Source organism: Oncorhynchus gorbuscha, linkage group LG16, assembly GCF_021184085.1.
Source record: "Oncorhynchus gorbuscha isolate QuinsamMale2020 ecotype Even-year linkage group LG16, OgorEven_v1.0, whole genome shotgun sequence".
In the NCBI taxonomy this organism is placed as follows: Eukaryota; Metazoa; Chordata; class Actinopteri; order Salmoniformes; family Salmonidae; genus Oncorhynchus; species Oncorhynchus gorbuscha.
This window is the reverse complement of record NC_060188.1, coordinates 61408625-61424685: the sequence shown is the minus strand read 5'-3', so window position 1 is coordinate 61424685 and position 16061 is coordinate 61408625. Positions and strand designations below refer to the sequence as shown.

The window sequence follows — 16061 nt, the reverse complement described above, 5'->3', positions numbered from 1 at the left end:
TAATTCATTTTTCTTGGGGGAAACGGCTGTATATGCTCCGTGCTCTTCAGCAACTACAATCAGATTATTTGGGTCAGAGCTTCAAGAGAGAGTGAAGGTGCGCTTTTTTTTCTTCACTGCGCCTGCGTAAATGTTTATCTGACTTCCGATAGCAGCAAGTAAGCCAACGTTAACCAGTAACGTTAGCTATCAAGTACTAGCAGTAGCCCCAGCAGAAGTACAAGATCATACGACGGATCAGGTAAACATTGTTATTTGTGGTTTATACGGTTCATAGTAGCTAGCCAATACCATAATATGCGAGTCCAGCAAATTACCTAAGTGAGTTGGCTAGCTGTCATGCCGTTTTCCAGCTAACGTTAGCTTGTCATCTTCATACTAACCAAACGAACCAACGCTAGCAAACTGAGAACGTTAGTTAGCCATTTCGCTAACTAGTCTAAACTGATTCGGCTAGCGACCGTTGAATGTTATGGAAGATTGCAGTGATGTGACAAGTTCGTAATTTGGATATCACCAAATCGGGGGGGGGGGGGGTTAAATACCAAAAATAAAAACAATGTGTTACGGAAGATTGACGAGGTAGTTAACATTTATGTTCGCTAGCCACACTGGAGGTTAATGTTATCTACCGTGAACATACTATGTTTCCCCCTGTAATTGGGTTAGCTATTATCATTGTGTTAGCTACATAGCTTGTTCGTCATTCCATTGTTGCTAGCTAGTTAACCAAGTGTACAAGAGACGTTCATAATTTGCAGAAAAACAAAGTGGAGTCGTTTATCCAGCCAAGCTCGCTTGCTATTGAACTACCAGCTAACGTTAGTTAGCATCCCTCATACCGCAGTGATGATATCCAGGCCAGTCAGGTTTTGATTTAAGCGCCCAGCCATGTAGTTAGCTAAATGTGTGTGATGTTGAATCCAGCTACTGCACACAGTTTTTAACTAGCTATCATTTTGCATTTAAAATGTAATGGTTGATTAGCTGTATGGCCTATATGAATTTAAACCTTTTGTTCCCAGAAAGTTTTTTTTCTTCTTCGCCACACTGCTCCCTGAAGGTGCTGCAGAATTATCGGTGTTTTCAGTCCTTTCCTCAACCTGCAAAAATGCCAGCCGCACTTGCAGATACCAGTCAGATTATCTGTGAGGTCTGGGCAAGCAATGTGGAGGAGGAAATGAGGAAAATCCGACAGATAATTCAAAACTACAACTCCATTGCCATGGTAATCTATCGTGTCAAATATGCCAATACCCTATTTTTAATTTATGCTTAGTAGGTCTGGGAAGGTTTTGATATTGCATTAAAAAATGTATTTTATTTCATTCATTTAATGATGTCCTCCTTGTTCCACCAGGACACAGAATTCCCCGGAGTAGTAGTTCGACCAATTGGCGAGTTTCGCAGCACAGTAGATTACCAGTACCAGCTCTTGAGGTGCAACGTGGACCTTCTGAAAATCATCCAATTGGGACTGTCGTTTATGAACGAGGACGGAGACTATCCTCCTGGAACAACAACATGGCAGTTCAATTTCAAATTTAATTTAACGTGGGTGTTATTCCTTACATCCTTTTTACAATACAGCATAGCCAGTGATGAAATTAAAACTAGCATGCGTATGCTTATTTGGGTAGGATTTGTTGCCTCATTAGAGTACTTGAGTAATAGTTTGTTTTGTTCCTTTCTGGAAAAAAAGACTGATGTTCTTTTGTAAACAGAGAGGATATGTACTCCCAGGACTCAATAGACCTACTCCAGAACTCCGGCCTCCAATTCAAAAAGCACGAGGAAGAGGGGATCGACACACTTTACTTTGCTGAGCTCCTGATGACATCTGGTTTAGTGCTGTGTGAAAATGTCAAGTGGCTCTCCTTTCACAGGTAGGGATGTGTGGAGAAATGTCAGTGGGCCTAGGCCCTAGTTTTTCCTGGTGACCAGGTTCAGCTCTGGGCCCAAGTCATTAACTCACAACAGTGCCTCAATTGTCATTTGAGAAATGTTATAATGATCTACCTGCTGTTCTCATTTGCAGCGGGTATGATTTTGGCTACCTGGTGAAGCTCTTAACGGACACTCGCCTACCTGAGGAGGAACATGAGTTCTTCCAGATCCTCAATCTCTTCTTCCCTGCAATCTATGATGTGAAATATCTGATGAAAAGCTGTAAGAACTTAAAGGTAAAGACACATTCCTGGTAACCTGCTTATTCATTTATGTTATGGTATTAGCAAAGCCAATGAAAGCACTGTTGGCTGTAAAGCATGTCTGACAGTTTGAATCTGAGTCTCATGCATGCCTCAACTTTTTTGGCATGCTTAGCTTGATTAGCTAATGCAAGTCTTCAGGTCTCAGACAAGGTTACTCATCACACAAGCGTGGCTCATTGAACTGCCCCAGCTACACAAGCAATGGTGGTCTATTGGTAAAGAAATGTGACTGACATGAAATGTCCTTTGACTTCCCCAAAGGCTGAGGTAGAGCATATGGCTGCAGTTGGCTGACTGTTACCTGTGTGTTTGTTCAGGGAGGACTCCAGGAGGTGGCTGACCAGCTGGAACTGAAAAGGATTGGGAGACAGCACCAGGCCGGTTCTGATTCACTGCTCACAGGGATGGCATTCTTTAGGATGAAAGAGGTACCTACTATTCTATTCCTGATGTCTCCTATCTTCCATGACATTTTCAACATTGTGCTTACACCTGTCATGTCCTTTCAAATCAGTGGTCAGGAAGGAAAATAACCTTTTTAAGGTTGACAGTCCCAGTTCAAGATGTAGAAACTAGCTTTGATGATGGGGATGTGCATCTTGGGAGAACCTGAGTCTGACAATGATTCTGTTACTTGAAACCTCTGAAGTAATTTGTCTTTTGCAGCTTTTCTTTGAAGACAACATTGATGATGCAAAGTATTGTGGGCGATTGTATGGATTGGGCTCTGGGTCCACTCAAAATCAGAACGGCATCTCAAGCTCTTCCCAAGAGGAAACTAACAACAAGCACTGACTGACCACGAGGCCATCAAGTGGAAGACTCACTTGTTTTATCCCATTCGGTAGATGTTTCTCTTCTCCTCTCACTCCCAGAAGAAAACATGAGATTCATTTCTGTATTGAACTTCACCAGCTGCAAAAAGGGCATTGGTTACCACAGACTCTCCTCTTGAAACCATTTTGTTCTGTCATAGTTGATTTTTACTGCGTATTGCCATCATTCAAATTCCCTATTGTACCACCATTGAGCCTTTCTAGCACCCATCTCACAGGTCCAGTATTCGAAAACCTTTTATCTGTGTGTTACAGCATTGCAGTAACTACCATTCTTTTAAAAGCATGGGACCAGCTCGTGTATTGTACTACAAATGATAAGTGTAGCATTTAAGTGCTCAACAGCAATTCCCTGCACTCCTGCTTTTTCATAAACTTTATTTAGACCCAACTGTAACTCAAGCATCAGTAGGTATCGTTCCCAAATAATTTCTGTGTTGGATACATGCTTGTAGGGATTGTACACTTAAAAAAAAAAAAAAAAAATGATGCTGGACAGGTATGTAAACTATAATGTAAAATTTCACTGCAGCCAACCTGTTTTAGCATTTTTCCTTTCAGGAAGGAGATTTTTAGGTGGGTACCAGGTTGGTCTGAGTATGAACTTGTTTACAGGGGCACCCTGCAGTTCTGTGTAACATTTGCTTTTAATTTGTTCACCGCTCAGTTTAAACAGATGTTTTTGGTTGCTATTGTTTTTACAACATACATTGTTTGAAACAGTTGTATATTAAAACATTTTCTATTTTCAATGTGACATTTTTTGTATTTTGTCATGTCTTGTTTTAAGGCATGCCCAAAAATGTATTTCCTATATTTAGGCATGCCTTACTGAACCAATTGTGTCGCTGTTTTAAGGTTGAATTGGGTTACGTAGTTGGGCTGCATTCTGTCACATAACATAGCTACTTTACTTTTCATCCATATTGTATCCTCTTCATTATTGTGCCTAGGCTAGCATACATTTATCTTTCCCAGACCAAGCTTGAGCTGTTAACTGACAGCGCAAGACCTGCATCTGATTTAAAAAGGGTAAAGGTTCTAAGTTGTCTTGGACAGGTTCATTTCCACCCTGAGGTAGTTGGATCCTCTGCATAATTAAGGCTTTTCCACGTATTCCTCCAAAACATGAGGGATACTCGGAGTGAGGTATGTACACAGAATTGGGTGCCACTGTTTTGTAAATATAGGGTTCTAGTCTATTGCACATAAGTGCAATAAGTATCAAACCGCATTACTTCAATCATTTCATTCCAGACTAAAATGTTACACCTGATGAATCAGTACATCAATTTCTTTCATATTTTTAGGCTGGTGTTCATATACCCAAATCTCATGTAAGTCAGATGTATTTTAGTGAAAAGGTTTACTGATATACAGTGCCTTCGGAATGTATTCAGGCCCCTTCACTTTTTCAACTTTTCGTTAAGTTACAACACTTATCCTAAAATATATATATATTTTTAAATCTGCAATCAACACACACTAACCAATAATGTCAAAGTGAAAACAGAATTTTACAAAAGTTAGCCAATTTAGAAAAAAATAAGTATTCAGACCATTTGCTGTGAGACTTGCAATTGAGCTCTGTTTCACCCTGTTTCCATTGATCATCCTTGATGTTTCTACAACTTGATTGGATTTCACCTGTGGTAAATTCAATTGATTGGACATGATTTGGAAAGGCACACACCTGTCTATATAAGGTCCCATAGTTGACAGTGCATGTCAGAGCAAAAACCAAACCATGAGCTTGATGGAATTGTCCAACTACAGATCTGGGGAAGGTTACCAAAACATTTCTGCACCATAGATGGTCCCAAGACCACAGTGGCCTTCATCAATCTTAAATATAAGTTTTTAACCACCAAGACTTCCTAGAGCTGGCCACCCAGCCAAACTGAACAATTGGGAGAAGGGCCTTGGTCACTAGTCAGGATCGAGGCAAAGATGAACAGAGCAAAGTACAGCGAAAACCTGTTCAGGACCACAGACTAAGGCAAAGGTTCACCTTCCAACAGGACAATGACCCTAAGCACACAGCCAAGACAATGCAGGAGTGGCTTCGGGAAAAGTCTGAACTCCTTGAGCCTGGACTTGAACCTGATCGAACATCTTTGGAGAGACCTAAAAATAGCTAAGCAGCAACCCTGCCCATCCAACCTGACAGAGTTTGAGAGGATCTGCAGACAAGAATGGGAGACACTCCCCAAATCATCCAGAAGGCGAGGTCAGTACAGGCGCTTTAAAGCAGGGACCGAGAGACTGAAAAACAGCTTCTATCTCAAGGCCATCAGACTGTTAAACAGCCACCACTAACATTGAGTGGCAGCTGCCAACACACTGACTCCAGCCACTTTAATAATGGGAATTGATGGAAATTGATGTAAAATATATCACTGGCCACGTTAAACAATGCTACTTAATATAATGTTTACATACCCTACATTACTCATCTCATATGTATATGTATATACTGTACTCTATCATCTACTGCATCTTTATCTAATACATGTATCACTAGCCACTTTAAACTATGCCACTTTTGTTTACATACATTACTCATCTCATATGTATATCTACTGCATCTTGCCTATGCCGTTCTGTACCATCACTCATTCATATATCTTTATGTACATATTCTTTATCCCTTTACACTTGGGTGTATAAGGTAGTAGTTTTGGGATTGTTAGGTTAGATTACTCGTTATTACTGCAGTGTTGGAACTAGAAGCACAAGCATTTCGCTACACTCACATTAACATCTGCTAACCATGTGTATGTGACAAATGCATTTGATTTGATTTGAAATGCGGGTGTGCCAAGCTTATACTGTAGCATCATACCCAAGAAGACTCAAGGCTGTAATCGGGTCTGAATACTTACGTAGATTTGACAATCAATGATTTTATTTTGAATAAATTAGTGAAAGTGTAACCCTATTTCTGCTTTGTCATTATGGGGTATTGTGTGTAGATAGGACAATTATTTTTAAATCAATTATATTATAAGGCTTTTCGTGGTAATTATTCTAATCAAAGGAGAGACTTGAGAACCTGAGTAGAATGAAGCCACAGCATTTTATAGCTAAGTCCATCCTCCTGGATGTTCATGACAAACAGATGTGTGGAATGGGTCAAAAGATTAGGATTTGTATGAAATAAATGAATAATTCACAGTATCTGCTGTGTTGACTGTTCTCATTGTAAGGAAACCAGGGCTTGGCCCCCAAGATGAGGGTCCTCTCATTATCCATACCCGAGCCATCTCCTCCCTGGTACCTCATAGTACACAAACATCAACTCATTCCATGGAATATTGTCTTATCACCAAGCCACCGTAAATCAACTGTCAGCATTAAGCCTCAGAGGCTTCTCTCAGTTTACACTGGCACATGAGCGTTCTAAGAACCCTATTCTGCTGTCTCTCAGAAAAACGGTGTGAATGTACTAATACAGGAATACATTCTAATATGAAAGTATTGTGACTAACATGTAATTCTACCACATTCCCCCATTTTGAGACTCAGTCTCAACTTTAAAGATTACAACTTTAAAAAATACATTAATAAAACATCAAAGAACTGACGCAAACATATAGGATAGGTTTTTTGTCTCCCTTCCACTAGTATATTACCATCCGTTGGGTCACTGAGCTTATAACCTTAACCTAGTGCATAAATTCTTCATAGAACAAGAAACATTAAAGCAATAATGAATTGCATGGGTCTCTGCATGTGACCGGCTGCTATAGCACGGGCTCAGCTTCCTCTGAAGAAACTGAGCACGGTCTCCCAACTTCACCTCCAACATATTCTGAGCGTTCTGCAGATTTTTTTGGTGAGGTCATGATACACAGTCACCTGCAAGAACCCATGAAGAAAAACAAAAGATACATAAAGTTTATATAATTCAAGGCTATATCTTCATAGACGGTGAAAAGCAAATATTTAATCCATAATGCAGTGCATGCAACGATGGAGTTTAATAAAAAATAAGCTTTACTTATCTAGCACACTCCAATGGATCAGCATGGTGGAAACAATTATTTCCATTCCTATAGTACCATCTGTAGAAACAAATCTTGTTGGACAAATCCAGGATAGCCCTCTCTTTCCCCCGTGGACCGAATCACAGATATGGCTATGAACTATACACTTCATAATTATCAGTATTACATATACTTTAAATCACCCAATGTCTCTCGGCTTCCCAGTGAGGGTGATCAAACCACACTAGAAAGCCAGGACAGAGGTCATTCAAACCCTTCAAACAAGTGTTTCTTTCTCTGTTAGACTAATTAGAGAAACATTAATACATTTCTTAACCCTGGTTTACAGTAAGTTTCTTCAGTACACTTCTTATCAAAATAATTAATGTGTTTAATGAAAACTCAGAAAATAAAAACTGAAGAAAATTCCATGTGTGTGCCCCTTTATTAAGATACCTCTTCTCTAACCCATGAAACACCCACTAAAACCAAATGAAATAGATCACTCACAATAAATCAGACATAGTATTACAAACACCAACAAATATTCATAACAAGTGTGTTGTGTGTGGGTGCCTGTAAACTATATGGCAAAAAAAAAAAAATGGCCAAGCCTTATTTTATTTGGTAGCACCCTTGACGGCCAAATCCAGATACCTTTATACTTACAAAATTGCTAATTTCACTAACCGCTCTCCCAAGAAAATTCTCTAACCGCTCTCCCAAAACAATAGTTTCTGGAAACATTTCAAAGTGAGAGAAAATGACTACCCCCATTCCCCTGGAAGAGAAAGTGTATATATCGTTAATATTCACTATACTACCTCTTAATCAGCAACCCAAATGTTTTAATTACAAACAAAACATGATGAAGATAATTCCACTGTACTCCCTCCAATCATACATTGTTTGTTTTAATCTACCCCAACATTTATGTGCCATTAATTTAACATGCGCTGCCCTTATACACGGCAACATGTATCTCACCACTGAGTCTAACAATTCACTTCCTTACATGACTGGTCTCCCTTTCCAGTAATGTTATAACTTTAACCTTTTGCAATGATTTAGTAAAAATATAAACCTGTTGTTTAACAAATCTAGAACCTTCAAAAAGTTGGTGCTGTCTCATCAGCGTAATAGTAAAAACTAACTGCAATCCACTTTAATGACTTGACACTGTTCCACGTAACGGAAACAGATTATCGTTTGAAATGACATTACCTTCCTGCTCAAATTCACTGGTGTTACCTAAACTATAGAATTGAGTAATAATAATTAGAAATTGACAATGAACATCTCCCATTCAACTTAGTCATATCTCTACACCAAACTAACCCACTTCATTTCTTACAGGCCGCTCAAGTTCAGCGAGCACCAGTTGCTGACACCCACAGACTAAAACATGGAAACTCTACTCTTACCAGTAGAAAGAAATATAACCCATTCTCAAACAAAGTTCTGTGTTTACCTCTATCGTAAGGTTAAAAAACAAAACTTGACAACTTTCTCTTCTCCTTCACACTCATGAAATGTCCATGACTTAAAAATTAACATGTAATGCGCCCGAATTTATAAAATACATCAGTCAACCCATAAAGAAAAATATACATTTCACAATAGATGAGCCTCTTCCTGCCCACAACTTCAATTCATTGCTGTTGAAGCCTTGCTTTATCATGGAATAATTAATGCCTATTTTAAGTTATCAATTAAGATCATGGTCACAGCTCTTATCGCAATTGCATATCCGCTAATATTAGAATCCTTTAGATATAGGTAACAGTCCATTCTAATTAGACTACAGGTAATAAAACAAACACTTGCTGTTGTTGAGAAGCATATAGTCAATTCGTATTAATATTCAATTTAATGAATGAAATTACAACCCTATTTTCAGTAGTTTCTACCAGCAAACCATTGGGCAACACAAAAAATTATTAACTCGACTGAGAAAATCCATCGGTTAGGGTAAATTAACCAAAAGTGGACATACGCCAATCAGTTTCTGAGACTATTGCCCAGACTTTGTAGACAGTCATAATGCTTAAACCTTAGAAAACATATGTCTTTCACCCTTCATATACTTCTACTTTTGTACACACATGCAATTTGTCATATATTCACAGAATCCATATATAGCGTTAAAATCTTAGGTACTCATTAATTAACCACCCCATTTGCATTTCCAACGACTCCATCACCCAACTCCCAACAGAACCCCAAAAACATTGGTTTCCGGGACACTGCCCGGTGGGTCATGGGAATGATGCTCCTCCCGTGTTCTCAATGGTCCTCTAACCTCCCAGAAACCACAGACGTACCGCTACTGTCTAAAATAACATCCCACTTAATAATACAAAATTATATTTACTATGATAGGCAGTAGTGGACTGAATCCCAAGATAAAGTTATATATCAAAACTTATTATCCAAATCTAAATCAGATTATTATACACACTATTCAATACCTTATTATCCAAACCACAGATTAAGACTTATTTCCACATTCACACAACTCTCATATCACATTCACACAATGCTATTCCCAAACACACTTAATATGTGTATAACCTGCAGGAAAATTTTATAACAGGGCCCAAATTTGGAATGTCAAATCTTTTGCATTTTACCATAACCAATAATGTGATTAACATAGTGTTGTAATTCTACCAGTCTGTAACCTAACAAAATGTGGGAAAAGTCAAGGGGTCTGAATACTTTCCGAATGCATTTTTACATTAACTAAGTCATAGACTGAATAAAATAAACATCTACATCTAAACCATTAAGATTGGAATTGCTGCGAGGCTTTGCGGAGAGAGGCTGTAGTTCCATAACTGCTGAAGAAAGCCACTGCTTCTTGCTGGAGGAAATCAGGAACTGTAGCAGAATTGGAAATACAGAAGAACTAAGCAGTACTCCAGAACCTTTGGGTATGGATATTTCTGAAATGGGAGAGCAAGAATATTAACAAAAAATACGTATTCAGTGAACGGTATTCAGTGAATCTTTTTAAAGATGCACTCTTGTCACGTGAATTTTCTATCCCAATGATAATAACTGACAATCAATAGCACTGACCATACCCTGAGGTTTTTAAGACCATGGGTATAATAATAATTAGTCAAAGACTCAGCTTATGCAAAAGGTTAGTAAAGTTTATTTAGAGAACATTCTAAAGTCAAGAATACAAAGACATCTATTTTGTAGCTGTGCACATACCACACTCCACACAAACAGTAGATTTCCTACGCACATACATACACACAAACAGAAGATATCCTATGCACATACTGTCTCACTACCCAGCCGACAGAGATCAGGGAGACCTTGACCTTGAGACGTACTCCCTGTTCTCTCCCAAATCTCTAGTCAGGTCGGCGCCGAATTTTGATCAGACAGTCTGTGTTTAAAATACCATAAAGACCCCAATTCTGACTAGAACTACACATTTATTGATTATAATTTTATACATTCTAATCAATTCCATACAATTTTATTTATTCTAATCGTTCAATTAACAGATAAATCCCATGAACAACTATGCAGAAATCGCTCCGCCATTTCCTGGTTGCAAAAATTCTATTAGTTTGCCTATTTTCAGTTTGTGACCAAACAAGCCAGTGTAGTGCAGTGAATCATTGTACCATCTAAACCTCTGTGAAATATCTTTTGCATAACCAGTTGGCAATTCTCCAACCGGGATTTTGGGAAAACCAGGGAATTTATTGAATATTCCCGGAATTTTGCAACCCTAGTTTTAAGTATGAGACTGTATTACTTTGACATAGTCTGGAATTTCAGCCAGCTTTTTGTGTTGCCCAGAAACCATGGTGATTAAGGGATTAAGGATTCAGTGTCAGGTCTGAAAAACAAAATTGTACATGAACTCAAGCTTTCACTTACACCAACTACAGTGAGCTACAAAAGTATTTGGACAGTGGCACATTTTTTGCTGTTTTGCCTCTGTACTCCAGCACTACGGATTTGAAATTAAAGTGCAAACTGTCAGCTTTAATTTGAGGAGTTAAATATTCCTTCAAATTAAAATTGACACGAAAGGCTGCTAATAATAATAAAACTCAGCGCTATTGATACTTTGCTACTCATTCATTGCAGCTGCAGCCCGAGCGGAAGTACGGAGAAGCACGTTTTGTAATACCGTTGAATAAAAACTTAAACATGAACTCACTCATAAAAACAGCAGCTCTTTGCTGTATTCATTGACAATCTTTCTGTTGTCATGGTTTTACAAGTTATTTTATCTTACGTAGGCTAGTAGCCTATTAAACTAGGCTGTGGCCAGGGTCATGGAAGCTCTATAGCGACGGCGATTTGAGGTATCCTGATTGGGCAGCGCAATAGGTGCACTCAAATTAGTCACAGATTTTCCGGTCCGCCGAGTAGGCGGAGTTTGTGTCATGGGAAGACTTTGCTTTCCCGGTGCGCAGGACTTTTGAATCAAGTGCACCTGCCGGCAACAGCTCAACACGATTTAAAAAGGAGTGCAAGCCTTTATCGTTCATTGGCTTTTTCACAGAAAAATTTGGTGATCGACTAGAAATGTCTTGAAGATCGACCGGTTGGCGACCACTGATCTAAGGAGATCTCTGAAGCTGCCATGCTAATCTTCTACCGTTAAAATACATTTGTGCATGCACAAGTCATTTTTACAACAATTGTTTACAGACAGATTATTTCACTTATAATTCACTGTATCACAATTCCAGTGGGTCAGAAGTTTACATACACTAAGTTGACTGTGCCTTTAAACATCTTGGAACATTCCAGAAAATGATGTCATGGCTTTAGAAGCTTCTGATAGGCTAATTGACATCATTTGAATCAATTGGAGGTGTCCCTGTGGATGTATTTCAAGTTCTACCTTTAAACTCAGTGCCTCTTTGCTTGACATCATGGGAAAATCAAAAGAAATCTGCCAAGACCTCAGTAAAAAAATTGTAGACCTCCACAAGTCTGGTTCATCCTTGGGAGCAATTCCAAACGCCTGAAGGTACCATGTTGATCTGTAAAAACAAAAGCATTCAAGTATAAACACCATGGAACCACGCAGCCGTTATCGCTCAGGATGGAGACGCATTCTGTCTCCCAGAGATTAATGTACTTTGGTGTGAAAAGTGCAAATCAAACCCAGAATAACAGCAAAGGACCTTGTGAAGATGCTGGAGGAAACAGGTACAAAAGTATCTATATCCACAGTAAAACGAGTCCTACGAGTCCATAACCTGAAAGGCCACTCAACAAGGAAGAAGCCACTGCTCCAAAACCGCCATAAAAAAGCCAGACTACGGTTTGCATCTGCACATGGGGACAAAGATCATACTTTTTGGAGAAATGTCCTCTGGTCTGATGAAACAAAAATAGAACTGTTTGGCCATAATGACCATCGTTGTGTTTTGAGGAAAAGGCGGGAGGTTTGCAAGCCGAAGAACACCATCCCAACCGTGAAGCACGGGGGTGGCAGCATCATATTGTGGGGGTGCTTTGCTGCAGGAGGGACTACTGCACTTCACAAAACAGATGGCTTCATGAGGAAGGAAAATTATGTGGATATATTGAAGCAATATCTCAAGACATCAGTCAGGAAGTTAAAGCTTGGTCGCAAATGGGTCTTTCAAATGGACAATGACCTCAAGCATACTTCCAAAGTTGTGGCAAAATGGCTTAAGGACAACAAAGTCAAGGTATTGGAGTGGCCATCACAAAGCCCTGACCTCAATCCTATAGAAAAATTGTGGGCAGAACTGAAAGCGTGTGCGAGCAAGAAGGCCTACAAACCTGACTCAGTTACACCAGCTCTGTCAGGAGAAATGGGCCAAAATTCACCCAATTTATTGTGGGAAGCTTGTGGAAGGCTACCCGCAATGTTTGACCCAAGTTAAACAATTTAATGGTAATACTACCAAATAAAAATTGAGTGTATGTAAACTTCTGACCCACTGGGAATGTGATGAAAGAAATAAAAGCTGAATGATTATTATAAATTATTCTCTCTACTATTATTCTTACATTTCACATTCTTAAAATAAAGTGGTGATCCTAATTGACCTATGAGAGGGAATTTTTACTAGGATTAATTTAAACTGAGTTTAAATGTATTTGCCTAAGGTATATGTAAACTCCCAACTTCAACTGTATATTTAAAATATAGGACAAACACACATCACTACACAAAGAGAGACCTAAGACAACAACATTGGCAGCAACAGATAACACAGTATGGTAGCAACACAACATGACAACAATGTGGTAAAAACACAACATGGCAGCAGCACAGCATGGTAGCAGGACAAAACATGGTACAAACATTATTGGGCAAAGACAACAGCACAAAGGGCAAGAAGGTAGAGACAATAATACCTTACACAAAGCAGCCACAACTGTCAGTAAGAGTGTCCATGATTGAGTCTTTGAATGAAGAGATTGAGATAACTGTCCAGTTTGAGTGTTTGTTGCAGCTCCTTCCAGTCGCTAGCTGCAGCAAACTGAAAAAAGGAGCTACCCAGGGATGTGTGGGCATTTGGGGAACTTTAACAGAATATGACTGGCAGAATGGGTGTTGTGTGTGGAGGATGAGGGCTGCAGTAGGTATCTTAGATAGGGGGGAGTGAGGCCTAAGAGGGTTTTATAAATCAGCATTAACCAGTGGGTCTTGCGAGGGGAAAACAGAGAGGACCAGTTTACAGAGGAGTATAGAGTGCATATCTGATGGCCGAATGTAAAGAACATCGAGCTGCTCGAGGGCACCCTTACCTGACAATATATAAATTACGTCTCCCTAATCTAGCATCAGTAGGATGGTCATCTGAATCAGGATTAGTTTGGCTGCTGGGGTAAAAGACGAGCGATTACGATAGAGGAAACCAATTCTAGATATAGCCTTAGCCTGCAGCTTTGATATGTGCTGAGAGATGGACAGTGTACCATCGAGCCATACTCCCAATTACTTGTATAAGGTGACTATCGGGTATGAAGTTAAGACCCAGATGCAGACAACGTCAAATAAATAATGGTTTAATAATCCAACAGGGGCAGGCAATAGACAGATCAAGGCAGGCAGGGGTCAGTAAACCAGAGGTGGGTCAATGGTACCAGACGGCAGGCAGGGTCAGGGTGGGCAGAGGTTAATAATCCAGAGGTGGGGCAAAGGTACATGTCGGTAGGCAGGGTCAGGGGAAGGTGGAGACTAGACAGGGAAGAGTCATCTCGAAGTCCTGGTTGGCTCGCCCCGACTGGCCGGTGGACTGGGGGTGGAATCTGGAGGACAGGCTGGCCAACGACCCAATGAGTGTGCAGAATGCCTTTCAGAACCGTGACGAGAACTTTGGTCCCCGGTTGGAGACCATGTCCACCGGGAGTCCATGGATCCGGAAGATGTGCTGCACCATAACCTGGGCTGTCTCCTTGCCCGACGGTAGTTTCGGGAGAAGAATGAATTGGGTGGCTTTGGAAAATCGGGCGACCGCAGTCAGGATGGCAGTGTTCCCCTCAGACGGGGGAGACACGTAACAAAATCCAGGGATATATGGGACCAGGGACAGTGAGAGACAGGCAGTGGTTGGAGAAGACCAGCCAGAGTTTGCAGAGGAGTCTTGTTCTGTGATCAGACCGTGCAGGCAGCGAGAAACATGGCAACATCTGGAACCATAGCAGGCCACCAAAAGCGTTGTCGCACGAAGGCCAGTGTCCGAGGAGAGCCTGGGTGACAGGCAAGCCTGGAGGAATGGGCCCACTCCAGGACTACGGAGTGGACAGCGTCAGGCACAAACATCCAGTTCTCTGAGCCCCTCCCAGGGCTCAGCTGGGACTGCTGCACCTCCCGGACCTGTTTCCCTATACCCAAGCTGAGTGCCATCGCCAGGCACGAGGTGGGAAGGATTGTCTCGGGCTCCGGGGTGGTAACCGTGGGGTTATAGCAGCGAGACAGGGCATCCGGCTTGACATTCTTGTACCCCGGCCGGTAGGAGAGGGAAAAGTTTAACCGGGTAAACAGCAGGGCCCATCTCGCTTGCCTGGAGTTGTGGCGTTTGACTGTGCAGAGATACTCCAGGTTTTTGTGGTCGGTCCACACAATGAATGGATGTTCCGCCCCTTCTAGCCAGTGCCTCCATTCCTCCAATGGCATCTTCACCGCGAGAAGCTCCTGATTCCCCACATCGTAGTTCCTCTCTGTGTCATTGAGATGGTGGGAGAAGAAGGTGCAGGGATGCAGCTTAAGGGCCAGGGCAAAATGTTTGGACAGGACAACCCCACTCCGACATCTGATGCTGATGCTTTGGATGTCGGAGTGGGGGCTGTCCTGTCCAACGTTCTGCCCCTTAAGCTGCATCCCAGTGCCTTCTTCCTTCACCGGAATCAGGAGCTTCTTGCGGTGAAGATGGTGTTGGAGGAATGGAGGCACTGGCTAGAAGGGGCGGAACATCCATCACGAACTGACTCCAACACAAACCGACTAGAAGGGTCAGGATGAACCAGGAGAGGAGCAGTGGTGAAGCGGTGTTTAAGATCCTGGAACGCCTTGTCAGCATGCAGAGGACCACATGAATGGAACCTTGGTAGAGGTGAGTGCAGACAGGGAGGAGGCCAGGGTGCTGTAACCCAGGATAAAGCGGCGATAAAAGTTGACGAACCCCAGGAAGCGTTGCAGCTGCACCCTGGACATAGGCTGAGGCCAATCCACCATCGCTCTCACCTTCTCGGGATCCATCTGGACTCTCCCAGCAGAGATGATGTAGCCCAGAAAGGGAATGGTGGAGCGATGGTACTCACATTTTTCCAGTGTGGCAACCAAAACACTCTCATCGGCCCCAGAGTCAATGAGGACCCGAAAAGATTTGGACTGGCTTCCCCACAACAGAATGACATGAAAGGGGTGCGAGTAAGGGAAGCAGAAAAGTTCTCCATGAGACCCACCAGAGTACTCGCTCCTACCGGTGAGCCTGGTCTTTTACTGGGCAAGAGGACACAAAATGACCAAAAGTATTGCAATACAGACTGCT

General features: G+C 41.3%; 1 protein-coding gene across 1 annotated transcript; it reads left to right on the top strand.

Annotated features, from left to right (window-relative positions):
• The first annotated feature begins 85 nt into the window (after positions 1-85).
• Positions 86-3806, top strand: cnot8 (CCR4-NOT transcription complex, subunit 8). Its single transcript, XM_046305620.1, has 7 exons — positions 86-241; positions 1026-1228; positions 1361-1554; positions 1725-1886; positions 2039-2183; positions 2531-2641; positions 2880-3806. Exons 2-7 carry the CDS (start codon positions 1112-1114, stop codon positions 3006-3008), a joined length of 858 nt encoding a protein of 285 aa, XP_046161576.1. The 5' UTR covers positions 86-241; positions 1026-1111; the 3' UTR covers positions 3009-3806.
• The last annotated feature ends 12255 nt before the right edge of the window (positions 3807-16061 follow it).

Excerpts from the sequence above, each read along its gene's own strand:
- cnot8 (XM_046305620.1), top strand. The coding sequence starts at position 1,112 with ATGCCAGCCGCACTTGCAGATACCAGTCAGATTATCTGTGAGGTCTGG. Across the intron at positions 1,229-1,360 it reads ACTACAACTCCATTGCCATG|GACACAGAATTCCCCGGAGT; the intron begins GTAATCTATCGT and ends TTGTTCCACCAG. Across the intron at positions 1,887-2,038 it reads AAGTGGCTCTCCTTTCACAG|CGGGTATGATTTTGGCTACC; the intron begins GTAGGGATGTGT and ends TCTCATTTGCAG.